We start from the raw sequence: 22,647 nt of genomic DNA, 5'->3' as shown, positions 1-22,647 counted from the left end.
TAAAATCCGATAATTCTAAATTTATCAACCTTTAGCTTTTTAAATTTCGAAATATTATAATTTAATTTTAACTTTTAACAATGTGACAAGGCTGCCACCAATTTGAGGAAAATATGAAATTTCAAAATCACTGAAACCAAGGCGAATCTATTAAAGGTGGTGACACAAGATCAACAACATTGCTTTGTACATTAGAAGGTCACGACAAAAGTCACGAGACAAGGTGAAAGAAAAAAAAAAACGAACTGACTGGTTTACTGCTTTACCTTTAATAGAGTCGCCTTGAGTGAAAATAACTTTTTGTACAATGATTTACACTTTTTTTTGAGGCTGAAGTAGATTTACAGTGCAACCTCTTCTAACGGGCATCTCTTTTAACCGGATACCGCTCTTGAGCGTACATTTTTTTCTGTATCAAATCTTATTTATTTGAATAAGTCACTCTCTTTTAAGTGGACACCTTTCTTGTAGGGACAAAAGCTGACTGACTGTGAATATCCGCCCAAGATAGGTTTTACTGTATATGAATGCTCATTAACACTCACCTGAAGCATAAGTAACGCCCACCATAATGGACACTATCCAGGCCGTGTAACCTTTGCCCTCGTTAAAGTAGTCGAGAAACTCATTGTAGAAGAGGCCAAACGAGTATGTCATGCCATCGGCTGTAGGTGAGAAAAATGAGAAGGAAAAAATAATTTGATTAAATTCTTTGTCTTTTTTTTGTTTTGGGTAGAAAGTAAACAAAAGACTTCTTCCGCTTATTTTAAGATAATGAATTTATAAAAATTAATAAATACATATATATAAGTACAGGGTGTTACACCTATACATGTGAAAAAGGAACTACTAGTGAAAAATGCATCAATTTCAATTACATACGAGGTGTGTTCAAAAGTATCGGGAATTTTGTGTTTTTTCAGAAATTATTTATTTATTCATTAATATCTATTATGCACTTGTGCCAAGGTTTTTTCCAATCTTCGAAGAACTTCAAAAAACCATATTTTTTATCTTGTTGAGCTCCTCATTCGATGCCGTCTTTATCTAGTCAATCGTAGCGTTGTCTCGTCCTTTCATGGGCCTCTTCAGTTTCGGGAACAAGAAAAAATTGCAAGAGGCCAGATCAGGGGAATACGGAGGCTGTGGCATCATTAGCGTGTTGTTTTTGGTCAAAAAGTCGCGCACAAACAACGATGTGTGAGCAGGGGCGTTATCGTGATGCGAGAGCCAATTTTTGTACTTCCACAAATCCGGACGTTTCTGGCGTATTGCGGATTGCTTCGCGCAAATTGCGCATAACTTGCAGGTAATATTCCTTATTGACCGTTTTATCCTGTGGCAAGAACTCACGAAGCACAACGCCCCTGCAATCGAAGAAAACGGTAAGCAAAACTTTTACGTTCGACCGAACTTGGCGCGCTTTTTTCGATCTTGGTTCGTGCGGCAGCTTCCATTCAGATGATTGAGCTTTGGTTTCCCCGCCATAACCATAAACCCACGATTCGTCACCAGTTTTGACCTTCTGGAGCAAATTTGGGTCGTCGCGGACGGAGTCCAACAACTCATTAGGAATGTTCATGCGATGCTGCTTTTGGTCGAAATTGAGCAGTTTTGGTACGAATTTTGCGTCGACCCATCTCATTCCCAAATCATGAGTGGCACGAGCCAATCGATATGTCTAGGTCCTCAGCAACTTCTCTAGCGGTGATTCGACGATTGGCCAATACCATTTTCTTCACTTCATCAATTTTTTCGTCTGTTGTTAAAGTGCTCGGGCGTTCGGCACGCCGGCACGCTTTTCGACGATCATATCTTCTCGGCCTTCTGAGAACATTTTGTACCACCAATAAACGTTGCTTTGGTCTAAAGTAGTTTCGCCGTATGACACAGTCAACATTCGGAAGGCATCCGCGCACTTAATTTCGTTTTTCATACACAATTTGATACAGGTTCTTTGATCCACCTTTTAGAATAGATAAAAATCGAAGAGGAGTGTTATGGGGACTCCGCCCCATTAAAGACAACAATAAAACGATGGTTGCCTGATTTCAAATCATAGTTGAAATTAATGGAATTGGAGTTGAATATCTTCAAAATATCAATTTATCGTATTTTAATTGATCATTTGGGCTTACGAAAGGTCTGTGCACATCTCATTCCGCACAAGTTAACTGAGGACCAAAAATACAACATTGTAACTGGTGATGAAATGTGGGGTTTCCAACATCAAACTGAAACCAAGCGTTAAAGTGCCGAATGGAAGGCTCCACCCAAAAAATCGCGTGATGAGAAGTCAAAAATCAAGTCGATGCTCATTTGTTTTTACGATTCCAAGGGAATTGTACACAAGGAGTTCATGCCAATGGGCCAAATTTCTATCTTGGCGTTTTGAAGCGTTTGTTGCATCGCATTAGTCGAATTCAGAAGCTGGCGCTTATTGCATGATAATGCATCATCCCATCGATCCACTCTTGTGACTGACTTTTGGACTAGAAATCGCATTTTAACCATCAATCACTCACCTTATTCGCCTGATACGAGTATAGCTCCCTAGGACTTCTACCTATTCGGAAAATTGCATTTGACCACGAAAGATAAAAGGAAAACGATTGACGTCCGTTGAGGTCATCCAAAAGGCTTGTACCGACATCTCGAAGGACATTCCGGTCAATGACTTGAAATACTCTTTTGAAAAGCTTTTAGATCGCGCAAAACAGTGTATCGAGGCCAGAGGGGACTATTTTGAATAAATTAACTCGAAGTTATCAGAATAAAGCTCCTGTCGTTTCTATTTCAGTTCAGTCTTGTTTATTTTGGACTTCACCTTGTAAGTATATTAAAATTTTCTACAAATCGGCTTCGAAGTTCAAAATATCGAAATTTTTTCGATTGTTTCAAACAGTTGCTCAGCCACCAAAAAAACGCTTGGTGACTAAGATTCGATAAAACTTAATATTATACTAATTTGAATTTAATCTATGGGAGCCCCTAATTCAAGCAGGGTCAAAAATGTTTTATCGTATTACGTTGTTATATTTTGTTTTTTATAAAACTTAACTCAGCTATTCACTTTTCAATCGATAATCGCACGACAAGTAGATGAGTACCTACTACCCCCTTCATTTGCTTTTGGTTACTATTATTATATTATGTAAGGCCTCCATAGCCAAATCTATTATATTTTAAAATGGTATTCTATGTGAAACACAAACAAAATTAAAAACTGCGAACAACAAGTTATTTATGTTAATCAGTCACCTTTAATCTATGTAAAAAATATCAACAATTCTGATAGCGTGTTTTTAAACTATATTTATATTTTTTATTCTTTACTCAGCACTTGGTAGCAAAAGTGAAAACAATTGAAAAAGTTTTGAAGCACCCCAACCAGTTCTTGGCAGTTTAATAGATTTTACTTTGCTCTCGGAAACCGATTTCACTTTTTGAACTAAAAACAACAAATTCAATTAAAATATCGACTATTAGAAAGATAGTGTCACTCCTTTATTTCGTATAAGTGAATATATAACAAACGAACCGCACAACCAAACAAAAAAGAAAAAAAAAAAATAAATAAAAAAATAAAAAATAAAAAAAATATAACAGTGCTCTTCAAAACAAGTGCCCAGTCTATGAATAAATATCATTGTGTAGGAAATGCTAATAAATGGAAATTTTTATTAAACTTATCCACTTGCGCGCACATAATTCAGTCATTCCATTTTTTCTACAATAAGCGCGATATTTTCATGCTTTATAAGGAAGAAAAGAAAGAAACAAAAAAAAAAATCTTAAAAATCAACGGAATTTTTATCGACTCCAAATTTTTACTTCATTGTAATAGAATTTAATTTGCTTTAAAACTGCATACTCATGCGTTTTTCTTTAATTCTAATTAAAAAGTTCAAGATTTTGCTATTAATATTTGGAACTTTGTTAAATTTTTTGTTATATTCGCACAAATTTTGTAACTTTGATTTATAAAGTTTTTATTATAGAGTAAATTATATTTTTATAAAAAATTTACGAAAAAAATTTTTGATGAAAAATGTTGCGAATATTGTAAAAAGGACGAAATGATTTAATTATGTGAGTGCAAGTGTTTATATGTAGTTCGATGCTTGGCCGAGCTACTCCTCCAATTTGTGGTTTGCGTCTTCATGCTTTTTCATGGCAAGGTCGCATTATTGACCGTGAGAAACTGTAGTTGTTTTAGTGGTTGAGTATTTCCACTGAAATAATCCTAATTAGCGACAAGCACTGTTTTACTGCCACAGTTGTGATGATGTCTTGTGTTTTCTGTTTTCTTTTTAAGTCAGATCCATTTTGTGAGATTCGAGTATAGCAGCAAATTCTTTATCTCGATGTCTGAGATCTCCTTAATTTGCTGTAAGAAGGGCTTACCGAAAGAGCGAAGTCGTCCCCTAGGTAGCACTGGACATTCACATAAATAGGGGAAAAGACTTTCCTTCACCCCTTCCGCTTGACAGCTTCTGCAGATAGGATTGAAGGGTAGATTGAGTCTGGCTGCAGGCTCCCCTACTTTCCAATGGCCTGTAAGGGCTGCAGTGATGCGTGAGATGTTTGGCCGAAAGCATCTTAACAGATCATTCGTCCTTTGAATTTTGTATGACGGCCATGTGTTTTTTGTTGTAATACATGTAGTTATTTGCTTCCATCTTCTTTCGGCTAAAGCAAGATAGTGTGAAGCAATGGAGGCTTTTATTGTGTTGAGTGAGGTAGCGACTGCCACCGCCTCTGCTATATCTAGTGTCGAACCTTTTCTTGCTGGCCCATTTGCTATCTTATTACCCTGTATGTTCCTATGACCGGGAACCCATATCAGAGTAATTTCAAACCAATGACTAAGCAATTCTGGTTTCATTCTACACTGTAAAACTAGTTTGAATGGAATGGAATTGGAATCTAAGGCCTTAAAAGCTGTTTGACTGTCTGAAAAGATTGCTACTCTTGCACTAATTTCTTTGTAGTGTTTTAGTGATTTGCATGCTTCTCTGATCGCTAATAGTCAGGAAGTCGAAGAGACTGAGATATTTAGAACCGTCTTAGAACTGTCAGTGTAGATATCAATATCGTATCTTCCAATAAATTTCCCTTTGCCTCATTCGGCTCTCTGTGGAAAACGTACCGTAAAGTCTTTCTTGAAGTTGAGGTCGGGGACTGTGTAATCTGATTTGTTTTTGAGCAGTGAGGGTTCCTGTAGGAGGATCTCCCAGCGACCGTATTATCTTGTTGTCCACCTTCCCATATCTCTGAGTCTCACCACGCTGCAATTAGCGATTGTTTTTATATATAATCTACTAGTAATAGATGTGTTAGTATAAACTGTACTGGAAGGAAAATGCTTCTCTGCATTACATTCTATCAAAAAAGTATCGGGAGTTGTGGTCAATAAAAAATAAAATATTTATTGTCGATTAAAATTAATTTTTTGGTCTTCAAAGCAGCTCCCTTCGCTTCCTATATAGTAGGTACACTCTTCATAAGAACGTATGTGAAGCTTCATTTCAATTTGTTAATTCATTCTTTCATTACAAGCCATTAAATTTCGACGTGCAACAGTACTTTCTACAATAAAAAAAATCAAGTATCGTGCAGTGATTGATTTTTTATCCTTGGAAAGTGTAAAAGCAAAGTAAATTTATGAATGTTGAAAGAGTATAAGGACTTTTCGCCATCAATTAGTCTAGTAGAAAGATGGGTTGCTGAATACTTATATAAACGTGGTCGTACAAACCTTGAACACGATTCACGTCAAGAACGTCCCTATGTCGTCGATAGTCTCTCGAATTCCATCTTTGAGGTCTTGAATCGACCCTGGTCTGTTGGCGTAGACCTTCTCTTTCACGTGGCCCCAAAGAAAAAAGTCACAAGGTATTAAATGATAAGATCTCGGTGGCCAATTGTGATCACCTCGTTGAGAGATAACATGGTCCGGAAACTTTTTCCGTAGAAGATCAATGGTTTCGTTGTCCAGATCAATACCATCTAATTTCGGCCATGAAAAATCGTTAGTCATCTCTCGATAGTCTTTTATATATTTAAATTGTTAGTGGAAAACCGTTTATATGAGAAGAAATTGTATGAGTACGAATGCAAGTATAGATATATAGATTTACTGACTGACGCTTTTTTGGTTTAATTGAGTTTTTAAATGATCAGTTACTAGTATAGAAAGTACAAAAAGACATATAGAGTTTTTTAGAGACTTTCCGTAGTTCTAAAGACGCCATAGACAAATCTATGCAGCCTCCGGCTAAGCCAAACGCCTCTGAAAATCTATGAGAGAACTAAGAACCTCAAATATTCTTGTGCCCTATCTATTTTGTATGAACACAAGATTATTGAACAGCGGATCGAATTGATTGCACAAAATCTTATTGCAATATTCCATTGATTTTCCCTATTACTTAATTCTTAGGATAAATTGACTAAAACCGCCATTATTTCTACATTGTTTTTGCTTTAAAAAGCGTTAAAGTCAAACCCGCAATTTGTATCCGGGTATGATTCTTTAGACCTATGAGGCAAAATTTACTGGTTTGCTATCGCGTGGCTCATATCTTGCACGCGACTTATCACTTATTTACTTGTCCAAGAAATATATGTATGTATGTATGTGCATATGCCTATTATCGTATTGGCTTCTAACTGGTAATCATAAAACAAGAACAAGTATTTGTCAGCTCAATTATAAATATAAAATTGAATACAAGGAAGAGATTACTACGAAAAGATAGGCGCTTTGTTTCTAAGCCAACTTCTTTTAGCTTTTGATAAAAACATGACAATAAATATGAATATCTGGGACAATGTACTTTACTTAAGTATACAACATTCATCGTTTCATATCAAACTATATCAAGTTTTTTGTTTACTTGAAGAAATACAGATTGAAGTAATTGGAGTGCTAGTGGTAATTCTATGATTTGCTGCAATTTGATAACAAATTTACGATTAACAACCTCATTGACATGATTTGGTTAAAAGAAAAATACATTTGTCTTACTTGAAAGACGTGTTTTTCGTGAAATTTGGCGTCTTAGCCTTTCTAACATCAGCAAACGCTGAAATGCAATGTTCAAATAGAGTCTGTAAAGCATGCAAATCCATACCACCTTCAATAATACATACATCAACAAACTAATAAAAAACATATTTTTATGAGTTTTTTTCAGATTTTATAAAGAAACCACCTTAAAATTTTCAGCAGTTTTTTAAATTAAAAAAGTGCATTGTAGAGAATTTATGTGAAAAGTCTGCAATCTGACTTCATGAGAATATTTCGAATTTACTTTATATTCACAGCCATTCGTGTGCAGTGATGTCATTTAAGTAGGCTTTAGGAAAAGCGAAGCAACGCTTGATGCAGCGATAAAGCCAACTAGCTAAATAAGTAACTTATTTTTTAAAGGAAGGCAAAAAAAAAAAAACAAAAAACAATAACGTTTGTATAGATATTTTCCATTTCTCATTGACACACTTAATTGCAAACTGCAATCGGCCGTGCGACTGAAAAATAACATGAAAGCAAATGAAGAACATAAATGCGACTAAGTAGCGCAAGTAAATAAATGATGTGAATACTGTAATGCGATTACAAGCCGATTACCAGGTTATTTGCTCAACGAAGGCAAAATGCCAGCGAAGAATTTACATTGTACTAAATCTATTAAAAATATAAATCAAATATTACTGCCTTTTCTGCTGAATGAGTCTCTGTAATCGTTTACAGCATCCACGTGGAAAAATTAATAAATAAATCTAAATAAAGTAGTCACTTTAATTTACTCCCAGCCGAAGGGGAATTCTGCTTTAGAAGGTCAAGCAGAAGGTATGAGGTGTAGAAGAACATGCACTCGGAGCTAAACTAAGTATGAAAATCTATAACTAAAACTTCCACTGACTAATTTCAATTTCAAGTTCCCGGCTGGATTTTAAACGCACTTCACGACGGAATGGAAAGAAAACAACTAAGCAATCAATTTAAATATGCTTAAAGCCTCTTTTTCTTAGTATTCTTTTTTTCTTCTACTATATCATAACACGCATCCGTCAGTGTTAAAAAAGTAAAAAATAAGGAAAATTAATCCCCGGTAAGTTAATTTGACTCAGCATCAAAAAAAATAAATTTAAGCAATAAAGAACGGGAAAATAAGTTACAGGTCGATATATTTATAGAAAAAAAAAAAATCAGAATATGTTGAAAAATAAAAAAAGTGAAAAAAAATTAAAAACAAAATTGATTGTGCTTCAAATCAAAGTGAATCTATTAACGTTGGTATGGGTAGACCAGCTAATTTGCTTTTTTTTCTTTTTTTTCGTCTTTGAAAGGACGAAAGCCTTTCCATTCGCATTATCGTTGTATGCTTCCAGGCCAATCTTCATATCGGCTGTGCAATACAGTTCGTCCTTTTCTTTTTCTTGTCCCCTTCCTTTTGTCGTAACATTTCTACGCACAAAACTTTGTTGTTGGTCTAGCGCCACCACCTCTACTAAATGCGAATTGCTTCAAATTTTTTATACAAAAGGAAGCAATGAAAGCATATGTTTTTTTTTGCTTTTGAGTATAGTGTCAAATTGACACAAGGCACTGATGCTAGTAAAATATTTAAAGCAACTTGCATAGTGATTTCTTTTCCTAAAAACTAATTTTTGTTTGCAAACTTTAAAAAATTTAATTCTCACAATTTCTCCGGGAATTTCATTAATTATTATAATTTATTTATGAAAAATTAGTTGTAAATAAAATTTACAGGAGGAAAACTATCTGTTTAAGTTTTAATTCTGCTCTTTGGCGATTTCTCAATTCCTTAGAAGTTATCTAGTAAGCAATATCTCCTAAGGGAGTTGAGAATTCTTGAAATTTAAAGTTTTTGCTTAGCATTTTTTTCTCAAGCAAGAATTTCGATTTTTAACTTGCCCATCGTATTCACTTTGGACTTGAAAGACGCCATGGAAAAATTGTTACAAAGGCAACAAAAAAGAGCATGGCAACTGGTAAATCAGCATAAGCGGACTAAATGCGTTGAGCACTGCAACCTCACCTCTGGGGTGAGTAAGCTCTGGTCCACCGTTAGGTCCCTGTCAAACCCGACGAAGCACAACGACAAGGTGGCTATCACCTTCAACGGTTGCACTTCGTCGGACCCGAAGAGATGCGCGAGCTATTTTAGCCGGCTTTTCATATTGCATCCTCCGGGCGACAGAACCAAACGTCGTGCCACCAGAAGGCTGCACAAACTGACGAACGACAGTGCGCCACTTACTTTCTCCGGTGATGAGATTCAGGGGGCCATCAACAAGTCGAAATCATCGAAACCCATTGGCCCTGACGGCTTAAACGCGCTGATGCTGAAGCATCTGGGACCCCTAGGAGTAGGATTCCTCACAAGGGTTTTCAATCTGTCCCTGGCCACTCTCATCATCCCTGAAACCTGGGAAACCCGCCAACCAAGAGGAGTCTTATCGGCCGATAACTCTCCTTTCCCCAGTAGTGAAGACACTTGAAGCCCTCCTACTCCCACTCCTCACCCAGCCCCACATCAGCACGGTTTCCGTCGAGTGCATAGCACCACCACTGCACTCACCGCCATAAACGCCCAGATAAATCGCGGGCTTAACCAAAACCGCCCCTGCGAGAGGACTGTCCTAGTAGCGCTGGACTTGAAAAAGGCTTTCGATACAGTCAGCCATTCCACGCTACTAGATGACATTTATCAGTCGATACTCCCGCCAGGGCTGAAGAGGTGGTCCGCGAACTATCTGAGCGGTCGGCATTCGTCAGTGATATTTCGAAATCAAACTTCAAAGCAGAGAAAGATTAAGCAAGGCGTACCGCAGGGTGGTGTCCTTTCTCCCTTCCTGTTCAATTTCTACATCTCGAAGCTCCCCCAACCACCAGCGGAAGTTTCCCTGATCTCATACGCTGACGACTGCACGATAATGGTGTCGGGCAATGACATCGGTGGCCTGTGTTCCAAAGTGAACAATTACCTCACCGATCTTTCTCGCTTTTTCACTGCGAGGAATCTCCAACTTTCCCCCACCAAGTCCACAGTGCCCCTCTTTACCACCTGGACAAAGGAGCTCAAGCTGTCCCGTAAGGTAAAAGTCGATGATACACCAATTCCGACGGTAAATAACCCCAAAATTTGGGGAGTAATCTTTGACAGCTTGCTTTCCTTCTCTGCGCATACAACCGCAATTGCCACTAAAGTCCAAAATCGCAAAAAGGTCCTCAAATCGCTGGCCGGCAGCACTTGGGGCAAAGACAAAGAACTGTTGCTTTCGACATTTAAGGCAATTGGCCGGCCGGTTCTTAACTATGCTGCGCCTGTCTGGTCGCCTGGAACTAGTGATTCGCAGTGGACAAAGCTACAGACTTGTCAAAACACTGCCATTCGGACAGCGAGCGGGTGCATCCTGATGTCACCCATCCAACAGCTTCATAACGAGGCACAAATGCTCCCAGTTGTGGAGCACAGCAAATTGCTGAGTAAGCAGTTCCTGCTTGGATGTTACCGCAGGTCTCATCCCTGCAGACACCTACTTGAGTCCGAGCCGCCTCCTAGGGACGTCAGGAGACACCTCCTAGACTACGCTGACGAAATCCAGGACAAAACTGACCGTAACCTACTGGACCGGACAGTATTTAGACAGGCAATAAACGACATTCACCGGGAGACCGTTACCACCTTCTTGAACTCCCGTCCTGTGAATGCCGTAATCGGAGTCCAACCACCACCTATCGCAGACGAAGAGCTCCAGCTTCCCCGTGAGACCCGTGTAACACTGGCACAATTACGTTCTGGATACTGTAGCAGGTTAAACTCCTACATATCCAGAATCGACCCCGACATACCAAACACATGTCCGGCATGTGAAGGTACCCCGCACGACACTAACCACCTATTCACATGCCCCCTTAAACCGACTCATCTAACCCCCCTCTCCCTCTGGACCCAACCTGTCGAAACAGCATGTTTCCTGGGCCTACCCCTAGATGAGCTAGACGAAGACGAACGATGATATGCCTACACTGACAGGGCTACCTATGCTGTTAACAACAACAACAACAACAACAACAACAACAACAAGACACCTAAGGAGAAAAAGTATTCACCCTTTATCAGAAACTTAGTAGCAAACGGAAACGCTGGCAGCTAACCTGATCTCCAGAGAATAAAACAAAATTGAACTTAAGAAATTAACAAATGCATTAAATCGTTTTCTCTCTGGGCTCATAGCACAGGGTATTATTTTCTAAATTTTTCAATAGACCCGTTCACACAACGCTCCTGTTAACATTTATGAGAGAAAGTGGGCTGAAACCAGCGAGAAAAAAGCGAGTCTATTTGCTGGGCATTTTGAATGCTGGGCCTAATGAAGGCATAGTTAAAGTAGAACCTATTGGAAATTGTCCGGAGTACGATAAGAATATTTCCCCATTCACACCATAGAGAATTGATAAGGAAATAAATAAAATATATCGATTTTCCTAGAAGGCCGCAACTAGGATTCCCCCATGAAGTTACTCATACGCCACGGTAGCGTTTTTGGTATAACGCATTTTGTAATATCATGCAATGTACATAATACATATATATTTACATATTTATAATATATTATTTTAATAAATTTTCGTGGTACTTACTAATAAGATGTATCATAAAGGAGCCAAAGACGACCATCCATCCCCAACCGCCATCTGGAGGCACTGGCGTCAGGACATCCTCTACTAAATCACAATTGCCATTTGCGCTTTTATTTTTGCGCGCTGGTGCATGTACCATTTTTAAGTGTGTGTATGTGTTTAGTACAAATTACTTAAAACAGTAAACAATATGAGGAATGTTTAGAAAAGCTTCGAAGTTGAGCGTAAAAAATTTCAGTTGAGCAAACGAGCCAATTGAACGTCTTAAACGTAGATCAGTCTATTAGATATGCACATACATATATTTTCATTTGCATGCTCAGCGTCCAGTCGCAGAACTCCACAGCAAATTGCACCGTTAAATCAACAAACGAGCCACATTAATTTATTTTGCGTGCTGTTGGCATGCAATTTGTACTCAATTGACACCACTGCAATTTGGAATTGTTCAATTCCGAACAACCCACTCAAAATGCAATCACTGCTTTCTGCTTGAAATGACTTTTAGCCAAGTTATCATTGCTTGTATATATCTGTCTTTCCGCCCTTCTCGCTTTCTGTCTTTCTTGGTACTTGGTTTAGCTTTTTATGCGAGAAACAATTCTAGTTGGCGCTGGCTGTGGTTGTGGCTGTTCTTGGAGTTGTTTATGCTTTTACTTTCCTTCTAAGTGATCCGCTACGTTTCACTCCTTTTCATTTAGTATTTCATACAGTTGATTCCTGTGCGTTTTATTTGTTTATTTGCTCTTGTTTTGCTGTAACGAAAAAAACAGCGAAGTATATTTAGTTAGAGTTGTAGGAATGTAGAATTGTATGTTTGTATGTTTATATATTTGTGTATGGATGTATTTGTATATTCCCGTAGCACGCAGAAAATTGAGTTTACGCTTCAAATGAAAGTGGAAGAGTGAAAGGGAAGAAGTGTGAAAGTGTGAAATTGAAATTGACACCTTACGATTGGGTGTCTGAGCTTAAAGGATATCAAATTCCTTCCACTGTAAATACGAGTACGAGTAACGATAGAAGGCGTGGAGTAATATGATTTAAAATGGGAGCAGTGCCAATTTCTGAGTTACCATATTCTTTAGGGTTAAAATCCCTAAAACAATGTGAAACAAATTCTTAACAGCCTAAAGTTCTTAATCGTAATCTGTACTTTCCAAATTGTACTTTCCAAATGTGATGACAAAATAATATAAAATTAAGTTTTTTCTACACATGGTCGCCCTTCAGCAGGCAGTGGTAAGCCGCCAACAGTATTTCTGCTACGAAAAGCTCCTCCGCCTGTTGTTCGGAGTCGGCATAAAACTGTAAACCCCTTCATTTGTGGAAAAACAATTGGGCGTATAGCATGAAACTATGTATGTATGTATGTTGTGTTTTCACTGAAAAAACTTGTGCTTATAAAAAACTCAAAAAGAAGTGAAAACAATTGATAGTTTATCAATAAAATATCCATATTAATTTTTTTCACGATTTTGAAATACATCACTTTTTTATTACTGTTATTATTAAAATGCTGCTAGATTCGTCGTGCCTGGAAGATAAGCATTTGTAGAAGTCAACAACTTCTCCTCCACGGCTGTATTTATGGCCGTCATGCTGCTTACGCTTTCTAGGTCCGAATCTGATTCGTCCGCAATACTTCTTGAGCCTGACTACTTCGATGGTTTTGCAGTAGCATTTCGACTGCTGGGGCCTGCAACCTGCCGTCCACCGCCGGCGACATTCAGTGGATAATCAAGTTCTGCATCATTTTGCCCAACATAAAAGTGCTGGAGGGATAATTACAGACTTTGTAAATAGCCTTAGTTAGACCTCTTACTGCCTGGCACCTCGCATCCTCGTCCTCTGTCTAATATCAAATTTCGAAAATTCGGTTATTAAAAGTGCAACGAGGGTGAGAAGAATAGCATGTCGAAACCCACTCAGAGGATTTCTGCTGAATTCTTTTCCGCCATTCTTTTTGTTCGCCTTCTTCGCCCGCCCTTATGGAGAGAGTAACAACTATGTCTACTAACTGGGCCTCTCCGATATCGTTGTGATGCCGCTGAAATGAGAAGGAGATACCAATACGGTGCGAGAAAACTACGAGCACATTCAGCAAGGGATGAAAATCGAAATTATAGTGCTGCATGGTGATAATAATATTCAGCAACTATTCAAGCCTGATTGCTTTCTAAATATACAGAGAACCTGTGATCATGATGTCTCAATCTCAGCCCCCCAAATGGAGGAAAGTTGAGTAGTTATAGTGGGTAATGTATTATTACAAGTATGAAAGACGAGCATTTACTAATTAGAAATTGTGGAAAGTAAGACTAGTTAATGAGAAAGTTCCTTATATCAGAACTTGGGCATGTCGCCTCTAAATGTCTTAGATACCTATGATTATTTGGTTGCCACGGATTCAAAACCCACAATAGGCATGAAACATCAAATGATAGAGAAAGTATTTTCTACTGACGGTCGCAGCTCAGCTGATCTTGCGTACTCTGAAAACAAGGCGCTTCTCACAGAATTTCTGTAGCCGATAAACAGAGAAGTTAAGCCGTCCTAGTGGTCTAGAGCTCGAAAATTTAGGGTATTTTCCGGAATTTTTAATACAATAAAAAAAATGAAAATTATGTTTGAATTTTTTAGGATTTTTCTTTAACTTCTTTTACATACAATAATAAAAACAATTTAATTTTAATAATTTTAAAAGTGGCCCTGAACGGTGTTGTCCATTTTGACTCTTCTATTTATGTGAAATATTATAAAAAAACCAAAACAATTATTAATTAGTATGACTGATCCATCCTTAGGCAAATCAAATGCAGAAAGTGGCAATGGATAGGTCACACATTGAGAAAACCACCAGATAGCATCACGAGAATGGCAATGGACTGGGACCCGTAAGGGAGCAGAGGTTGAAGTCGACCAAAAAACATTTGGAGAAGGTCGATGCTGCGCGAACTAGCAGATGTCGACCTCTCATGGGCCGGTGCAGAAACAATAGCACAGAACCGTGTACGATAGAACAGTCTTGTTGAGGTCTTATGCTCCCGAGGGGAGTGAACAAGAAAAAAAGTGACTGCTAGCTATGTCCCATACTGGAATAAAAAAAAAACAATTTGACAAAATTGCGGGGTCTTGAATTTGACACTCTAAAAATCGTTTTTTTTAGTTTTTTAATCAAAAATACGAAATAATTCAAATATTGTATTAATATATTTCTGCTGTGAGCGATAGCCACTGATGTTGTTTTAAGATAATTGAGTTTAATGTTTTGTAGGTGACCGCGTGACAAATCTGACTCTACCTGCTGAAGTGGCTATAGAATCGAAAATACTGGGAATACCCTTCTAAATTTGACAATATATTCTTAAAGTCCTATACTTTCGAAATATCAAAAAAAAATCTATTTTTTGAAAATTCTAGACCAACAACCCTTACCCTGCCGACTGAGCTCAAACTCACAGTATAAATTTATCTTCAAGCCAATTATAAAAAAAAAACCGGCACAAAATTAATCGTCCTATTTTGTTTTTGCATAATTTTTTAATACAATTTGCAAAAATTATAAATCGGGATCCCTACAAAATGCTGTATATCCAAATTCTTTTCGTACGAAACACTGTAAATTAACGTAACAAAATTCTGCAGTGACAAAATTCTGTATTTACAGAATTCTGTATTTACAAAATTCTGTAAAAACAAAATTCTGTGAAAACAAAATTCTGTACTGTCTTAAAAAAATTCTGTATTGACAAAATTGTGTATTGACGAAATTCTGAACTGACGAAATTCTGTATTAACAAAATTGTGTTTTGAAAAAATTTTGTGTCAAAGTCAACGAAAAAAGGAGTTCTACGCAAAAATACGGTGGATTCTATCGAAACTGAAGAAAAAAGTGCGCACTTTTTTTATAAAATTTGTTGAATTTCTTATCATTTACTTACAGCAGTTCCTCAATACAGAATTTTGTCAATACAAAATTTCGACAATACAGAATTTCATCAATACAGCATTTCGGCAATACAGAATATTTTTTACAGAACTTTGAAATACAGAATTTCGTATACCGCATTTTGTAAACAGAATATTGTATCATACAGCATTACGTACCCAACCCTTATAAATCTTTTGATAGGGGGATTAATTTTGCTCTACTTTATGTAAACTACAGGAAGGGAAATACTTTGTTTCAAAATTGTTTGAGCCGCAACGAAACGTGGTCAGATTTACTAGGACATATATTTAAGGACCATTTGGCCATTGCTGACTTTGAGAATGTTTAATTTAACCTTTTTCCTTATTCCCTCTTTATGGAGTGCATGTATTCGGCGTATCGCCACCCAAGTCATTGTTGGCAGTTATGATTTCGAGGTTGTAAGAGAGTTCGTTTATCTAAGAACCAGCACTAACACCGATAACAATGTCAGCCTTGAAATCCAACGTAGAATCTCTCCTTCCCAACAAGTTCTAGTTTAGACTAAGTAGGCAATTGAGCAGTAAAGTCCTTACTCGACGAACAAAACTAGCACTCTACAAGACTCTCATCATGCCCGTCCTAACGTATAGCGCAGAAGCGTGGACGATGACAAAATCCGATTAGACTCCCTTGGAGTGTTTAAGAGAAAATGTCTGCTCGGCCAAAATCGCTTAAGAGATTAACGTACAAGAAGAAGAAGATGATGTATTCTTACAGGTACTACCAATACCGTAATCAATATAAGTGATATTCTTATTATAAATGCCATAAAAGATTAAGACCGTTCTCAGCCATGCAAAGCCACTACCAAAGTTACTTAACTTAGTGGAGATCAAAAATAAGGAAACCTCCTTCTTATCAACTCCCAATAAAAAACACCACTCATTAAAAATAGCTAAAAAAAATCAGTGGATGATGAAATTCTTATGTATTTTGCAAACTCGAGCCCCCAAGAATTTTCCATTCTGCGGTCAAAGATTAATTCGAGTTGAAGTGACATTTAAATTATCAAAGACAAAATAATTTTCAAGAGCTCAGCTTTTTAAATCGAAAAAACTACAAGCAGGAAGCCTTAACTGTAAATATTATTATCACCTAATTCAGCGCTATTTATATAGTTTTATAGTTATTTGTGTATAAATCATAAATAAATGATCAACAGCGACCAATGCAAAAAAATTATAGTCCCACATGAAACCTTGTATTGGCAAGCAAACCTGCACGCAAGTAAGGGGTAATTAGTTTAAAGAAAAACATATGAGATTGGACGCTGCTTATCAGGGAGGTGAAAAAATAAAATCAAGAAATAACTGACCTAAGCACGTGATGTGCAACATGTGAAGATTGTGTTGGCGCAGAATAGGTATATATATTTACATATACATTCTTGAACGTATTTTCTTGTGAATAAAAATTTCCATTCATTTTCATGCATAAAGAAACACTTTTTAATTTAAAAGTAAACTAGCAGCTTCTGTTGGTAAGAGGGTTCGCACGAATTTAATAATAAACAACAAATTATATGTTTTACTATTTCTTACTTTGGGGAGATTAAACGATTGTTGAGGGGCTTTTCCATAGCAAAAATATAATCGGAGGTTTGCCATTGCCTGTGGAACAACCTCAAGAGGCGCACCAAAAGTTCAAGTTTCATACATTTACTAATGCACCGCCCCGAAGTTATTGTAAAGGCACCGCCTATTGCCAAGTTTTGATTAGTTGCTTATTTAATTTTTAATTAAAATTATTTTTTTTTTTTATAAAAATATAATATAGTTCTAATCATCATCTATGTGTATGAGTATGTATTCTATTTTAGTGTTTGTGAAAAAACACATGTGCACAGATTTTGTTTGGGAGACCCGGTTTGTAATGTGGCTGTCGATTCGCTTTCAGTTCCCCCAATGGCAATCAGTGCAGTTCTACAAACGTTGCTGTGACGTTATTAAGATCAGACGGTCGGTCAAGTGTGAAGATAAGGTACAGTAGGGGACCAAGAGAGCGACCTTGCGGCACTTCTACCTCTATTTGTCGAAGACTTCAATAAACATCATCTTGTTTGATTTGAAAGTAGCGATCTGATAAGTACGACTCCAAGATTTCTTTGGGAAGTATTAATTTCAGCTTAACAAGCAAACCTGCGTGGCAAACTTTATCGAATGCCTTTGCCACATCGAGGAATACGCCAGAATAAACTTTTTTGTTTTCGGTTGCTTTTTCTATTTCTTACGGGATCCTATGTGTCTGGTATTGTAGAATATTTACTTCAAGAACCAAACTGATGTGCTGGAATTATTTTCTTCGTGCTATTACTTTGTTGGGTCGGTTAATCAACAACTTATCAAATAGCTCTGATAACACAGGTAGGTGTGATATAGGTATATATGGAGAAACCTCGTGTCCGTAAATATTTAGTACAACAAAAATATAGTTCATTCCACGAAACAAAAACAAAGTTCGTTTCAATTCAAGTGTGTATAAGATTTATAAAAATTCGACCAAATTTACATCAACATTTTTAATCAGAATTTCTTAAAAAAATTTGTGTACGTAGCTTTATCACCCATTAACTTTTAGCCTCATGAAGTGAAAGTTTAAGGTGGCTAAAAATTCTTGTTGATTTTTAATGATTTTTTTCCCTGAACGCGTTGCCTATTTTCTCCATATAACGGATGCGTGCATTTTTTTTATTTTTTAATTATAGGGAGATACCACAAGCTGTCAAAGTGGTAATACTTCAGATGACTTACCACGTATGCGACTAGGTTACGGAAAAGAGGAACGATTTCACGATTGGTTTGTTTTGTTTGGAAGAAAACGCCTCAGCGAAAAAAATTTTCGAAAGCCTACGCGAATTTCGATTGAAACTTGCACTTTTTTGTACTAAAAATTTAGTTGAAAACAGAATTTTGTGGGTACAACTAAACTCTTAGACCAAAGAAGTGAAGATTTTAAAATTTTCAGAATTTTTTTAAATTGCACTTTTTTGTACTAAAAATTTAGTTGACCCAGAATTTTTGTATAAAACTAAGCACAAAAAAGTGAAAATTTCAAAAATTTCAGAATTTTTTATGTACTAAGAATATTTTGTACTAAGAATTTAGTTGAATCCAGAATTTTTTAATAACTAAGATTTTTTTGTACTAAGAATTTAGCTGAATCCAGAATTTTCGAAGTACTAAGAATTTTTTGTTCTAAGAATTTAGTTGAGAGGAGAATTTTTGAAATACTAAGAATTTAGTTGAACCCAGAATTTTTGAAGTACTAAGAATTTTTTGTACTAAGAATATCCTTGAATCCAGAATTTTTGAAGTTCTAAGAATTTTTTGTACTAAGAATTTCGTTGAACCCAGAATTTTTGAAGTACTAAGAATTTTTTTTACTACGAATTTAGTCGAATTCAGAATTTCTGAAGGGCTAAGAATTTTTCGTAATAAGAATTTCGTTGAACCCTGTATTTTTTGGATACAACTAAACACAAAAAAGTGCAAATTTCAAAATTTTCTTTAAGAATTTTTATGTACTAAGAATTTTTTGCACTAAAAATTTAGTTGAATCCAGAACTTTTGAGGTACTAAGAATTTAGTTGAATCCAGTATTTTTTAAGTACTAAGAAAAATTCTGAATATTTCAAAAATTTTGATGAAAATGTGTCGAATTTTTATATTTTTTATACTAAGTTTGAAACTTTGTGTTATAAGATTTTGTTTGCTGGATGAATTGTAAGGTGTATTTTTTTGGTTTTTTTTAAATTTTCTTACATATTCAAAACCTAGCCCAGTTGAAAGAGTGAAGTAACGCGAAAAAATTCCTGAAATTCAGATATCGTTTGCAAATAAAGCCAAAAAACCTAAGAACCGTAGAAATTTTTTTCATTACAAATTACGTAAGTAGTTAATGGTTTTTTTAAGATATTCAATGTACACATATATGCAATTTCGATATGTCGTTGGGATTAAGTTTAGAAACTATAAAAACTAAAAAAACCATAATTTTGCAAACCGTTTGCTGTCCTCTGAAACACAGCCGATCTTAGATAAGGTGTCCGTTTTAAAAACATATTAGGACCAGATTTTAAAAGCCGCATGGTTCAAGAAGAGATAAGAAATCATAGTGCTTGGAATGGAAGTGGAAGAAACGGAATTGTGAATAAAAAATGATATTGCATAATGAGTCCTATCAGGATTCAAAGATTACTTCTCCTCTGTCTGTGAAGAAATTTAATACTTTAATACTACCAAACTATCAGGCTTTTCTGGAAACACTTGATTGTCAACTTGCAACTGTCAGTTCTCCATCAACGATTCTCGTGAGCTTTCCTAAGAGTCCCGCAGCTCAGGATCTGGAGGATATCTCCAAAATAGATCCTCCTGCGCTGCTTAGGTTTGCTAACAGCGTTGACGTCCCTCGCAATGTCTACTTGAAATCTTAATAAAGGTCAGTCTCCATCTGGTATCGCTAGGAACCAAAAGGTCTTGGCGTGGCTTAATGCCATTCGGGTTGAACTAACCTGCGTGTCCGCTCAAGAGAGAGACCACTATATATTTTTTCAAGAAAACCCATATTATTTAAAATCGTTACTCATTTTCTCCACAAAGATTATTTTCTTTGTTTCATTTTTAGTTTTTTTTTTAAATTCATTTTTACATTTTTTTTAACTTTAAAGGTTACTTATTTATTTTGCTTTTTAAATTGTTTCCTCAAGAAAAATGGTTATTTTAAATTTCTTTTATATATATTTTTCTAATTTATTGTATATTTATTACTCAGCAATATTTTTTTTAGTTCTATTCCTCCTCGAAATCTTTCAAATCTGGCCCATTTGAATAAAGAATATCGTGCTGTGAATTTTTATGTATCAAATTGAAAGTCTTTTTTTTTGTTTTTATTGAATTAGACTGTTGTTTTAGCTCGAAACTATTTACTTTCTCATGAAAATAGAAAAAAAGTTTAATTCGAAAAATAATCACTTTTGTTCAGTAAAAAAATAAAAATAAAAAACTTTAATATATTTCTAATTAATATTAAAAATTGATCGCTGTTCTTGAGCAAAAGCTCAAACACTGCCATTAGTAAATGGCTTTTTTATTGCTGTTTGCGGATTTGTTTTAACACCTCATCAGAAATGCCTATGTAGATGTGTGACAGATTACTTACTTTGCCTTATCAACTTCCTCTCTATATTTTTCTATTGTTTTGGCTGCTTGGGTCATCAGAAGTCGCTGATTTCGATTACGCAAAGTGACTCTCGTTTTGAGAGCTGAGTTTTGAATTACTATTTTAGATTTTAAGCCATATTCCAATCGTCTGATACCTAACGTACGAAAAATGTTTGATAGCCAAGCAAAAGTGGGCAGCATTCATTTGTATGTGCGAATGTACAGTAAATAATTTTATACGTGAATTTTGAATTGCTAGGCATTTAATCTGGTAGAAAGCGGTTACGAAAATTATTTCAGGGTAGCGCGTACAGTTAACATTGAAATTTATTATTAATACAAATTCAAAAAAAGAGATATTTACTAAAAGAAAAATAAATACAAAGTAAATAAAAATCAGATTTTCAATAAAAGTTTAGCTATATGAGAAAGAATTTTTTATATGAGTTGAAATTCAACTTATTATATATTTTCCTCTACATGGAATAAACCTATTAAAATTATTAATTAATATTATATTATAATAATTTAATATATGAACTATTTTTCCTTGTTCACTCGGGAGCAATCTATGGTTAAAATATTGTCATCTCTTTGTCCTCTCATTCTAAGGCGTCATTAGAAGAGGATCACTGCCGATCGCAAGCAAAGAGCTTCTCGTGAGATCCACACAAATCTGGCACACTTACATTCTGGAGAATTTCAAGAATCACCCCTCGTAACCGAATGAGGTGGTGCGTGACTACCATTCGGATTACCTAGGTTTGGATCTCCAAGCATGAAATAACAAAATGTTAGAAACAGATTTTTTTAAGAGCGGTCGCCACTCGGCAGGCAATGGCAAACCTTGGTGTATTTTTGCCATAAAAAAAAGTCCTCTTAAAACATATCTCCCTTAAGAGTCAGCTTACACCTGCAGATCTCTGTGAGGAAGAACATCAGGACGTTCTCCTCAAATAGGAGGCGGAGCTTGGCCAAACAAAAGTGTACGCGCCACTTGTTAATTTTTTATTTTTTAGGAATCAGCTGTGCCTCGGTTTTTCGTTTCTGTAACTTAGACTGACCAAAAAAGGTCAAAATAAATATTTCCATCACTTAAAATGATTTTTTTATTTAGTGCAAAAGTAATCCAAATACAAAGTGCATGATTAATTTTGCCCCATCGTAACGGCTGATTTTTTAAGAGCTATAGCAAAGTTTTTCAAAAAAACACACGTAAAATTCAGAAAAATCCATGCAATTTTTATGTAAATCGATAGTACAGTCCATATAATTTAATGTTTGAAGATTATTTCATGCAAATGTGACCGCGACTGCGGTTCAAATGGTCCATCCGCTTAGTCAAATTTTGGCTTACTCTTTCTAATGTTTCGGCCGGTATCTCACATATAAATGCTTTGATGTTGTCTTCCAATGCGTTAATTGAAGCGGGCTTGTCTGAATAGATATGAGCTTTAAAATAGCCCCACAAAAAATAATCTGAAGGCGTTATATCGCACGATCTGGGTGGCCAATTGACAGGTCCCGAACGTGAAATAAAATGTTCACCGAACTCGCCTCTCAACAAGCCCATTGTTACGCGTGCTGCGTGGCATGTGGCACCGTCTTGCTGAAACCACATGACATGCAAGTCAAGCTCTTGCATTTTGGGCAAAAAAAAGTTGGACATCATTTCACGGTAGCGCTCATCATTCACAGTTACGTTACGATTCGCAGCATCTTTGAAGAAGTACGGTCCAATGATACCTCCAGCCCATAAACCGCACCAAACTGTGACCTTTTCTGGATTCATTGGTAGCTCTTGCAATTCTTCTGGCTGATCTTCACTCCAA

The 22,647-nt window shown here is 36.2% G+C and overlaps 1 protein-coding gene across 4 annotated transcripts in view; it reads right to left on the bottom strand.

Moving 5' to 3' along the window:
- LOC129238524 (riboflavin transporter RibJ) overlaps positions 1-22,647 on the bottom strand; it is a 78,098-nt gene that overhangs the window by 17,695 nt on the left and 37,756 nt on the right. For 3 of the 4 annotated variants that reach the window (XM_054873573.1, XM_054873576.1, XM_054873574.1), the window contains 2 exons: positions 11,681-12,435; positions 546-665 (listed from right to left, as the gene is read on the bottom strand). In XM_054873573.1, coding sequence (XP_054729548.1) covers positions 546-665; positions 11,681-11,819 — 259 coding nt within the window. In that variant the 5' untranslated portion in view covers positions 11,820-12,435. Of the gene's footprint in view, positions 1-545; positions 666-11,680; positions 12,436-20,813; positions 20,833-22,647 lie in introns of those variants that run through there. The other variant, XM_054873575.1, reaches the window with a different exon arrangement.

This window comes from Anastrepha obliqua, chromosome 2 (genome assembly GCF_027943255.1).
Source record: "Anastrepha obliqua isolate idAnaObli1 chromosome 2, idAnaObli1_1.0, whole genome shotgun sequence".
NCBI lineage: Eukaryota > Metazoa > Arthropoda > Insecta > Diptera > Tephritidae > Anastrepha > Anastrepha obliqua.
Note: the sequence above shows the minus strand (reverse complement) of the source record. Positions and strands in the feature narration are given on the sequence as shown.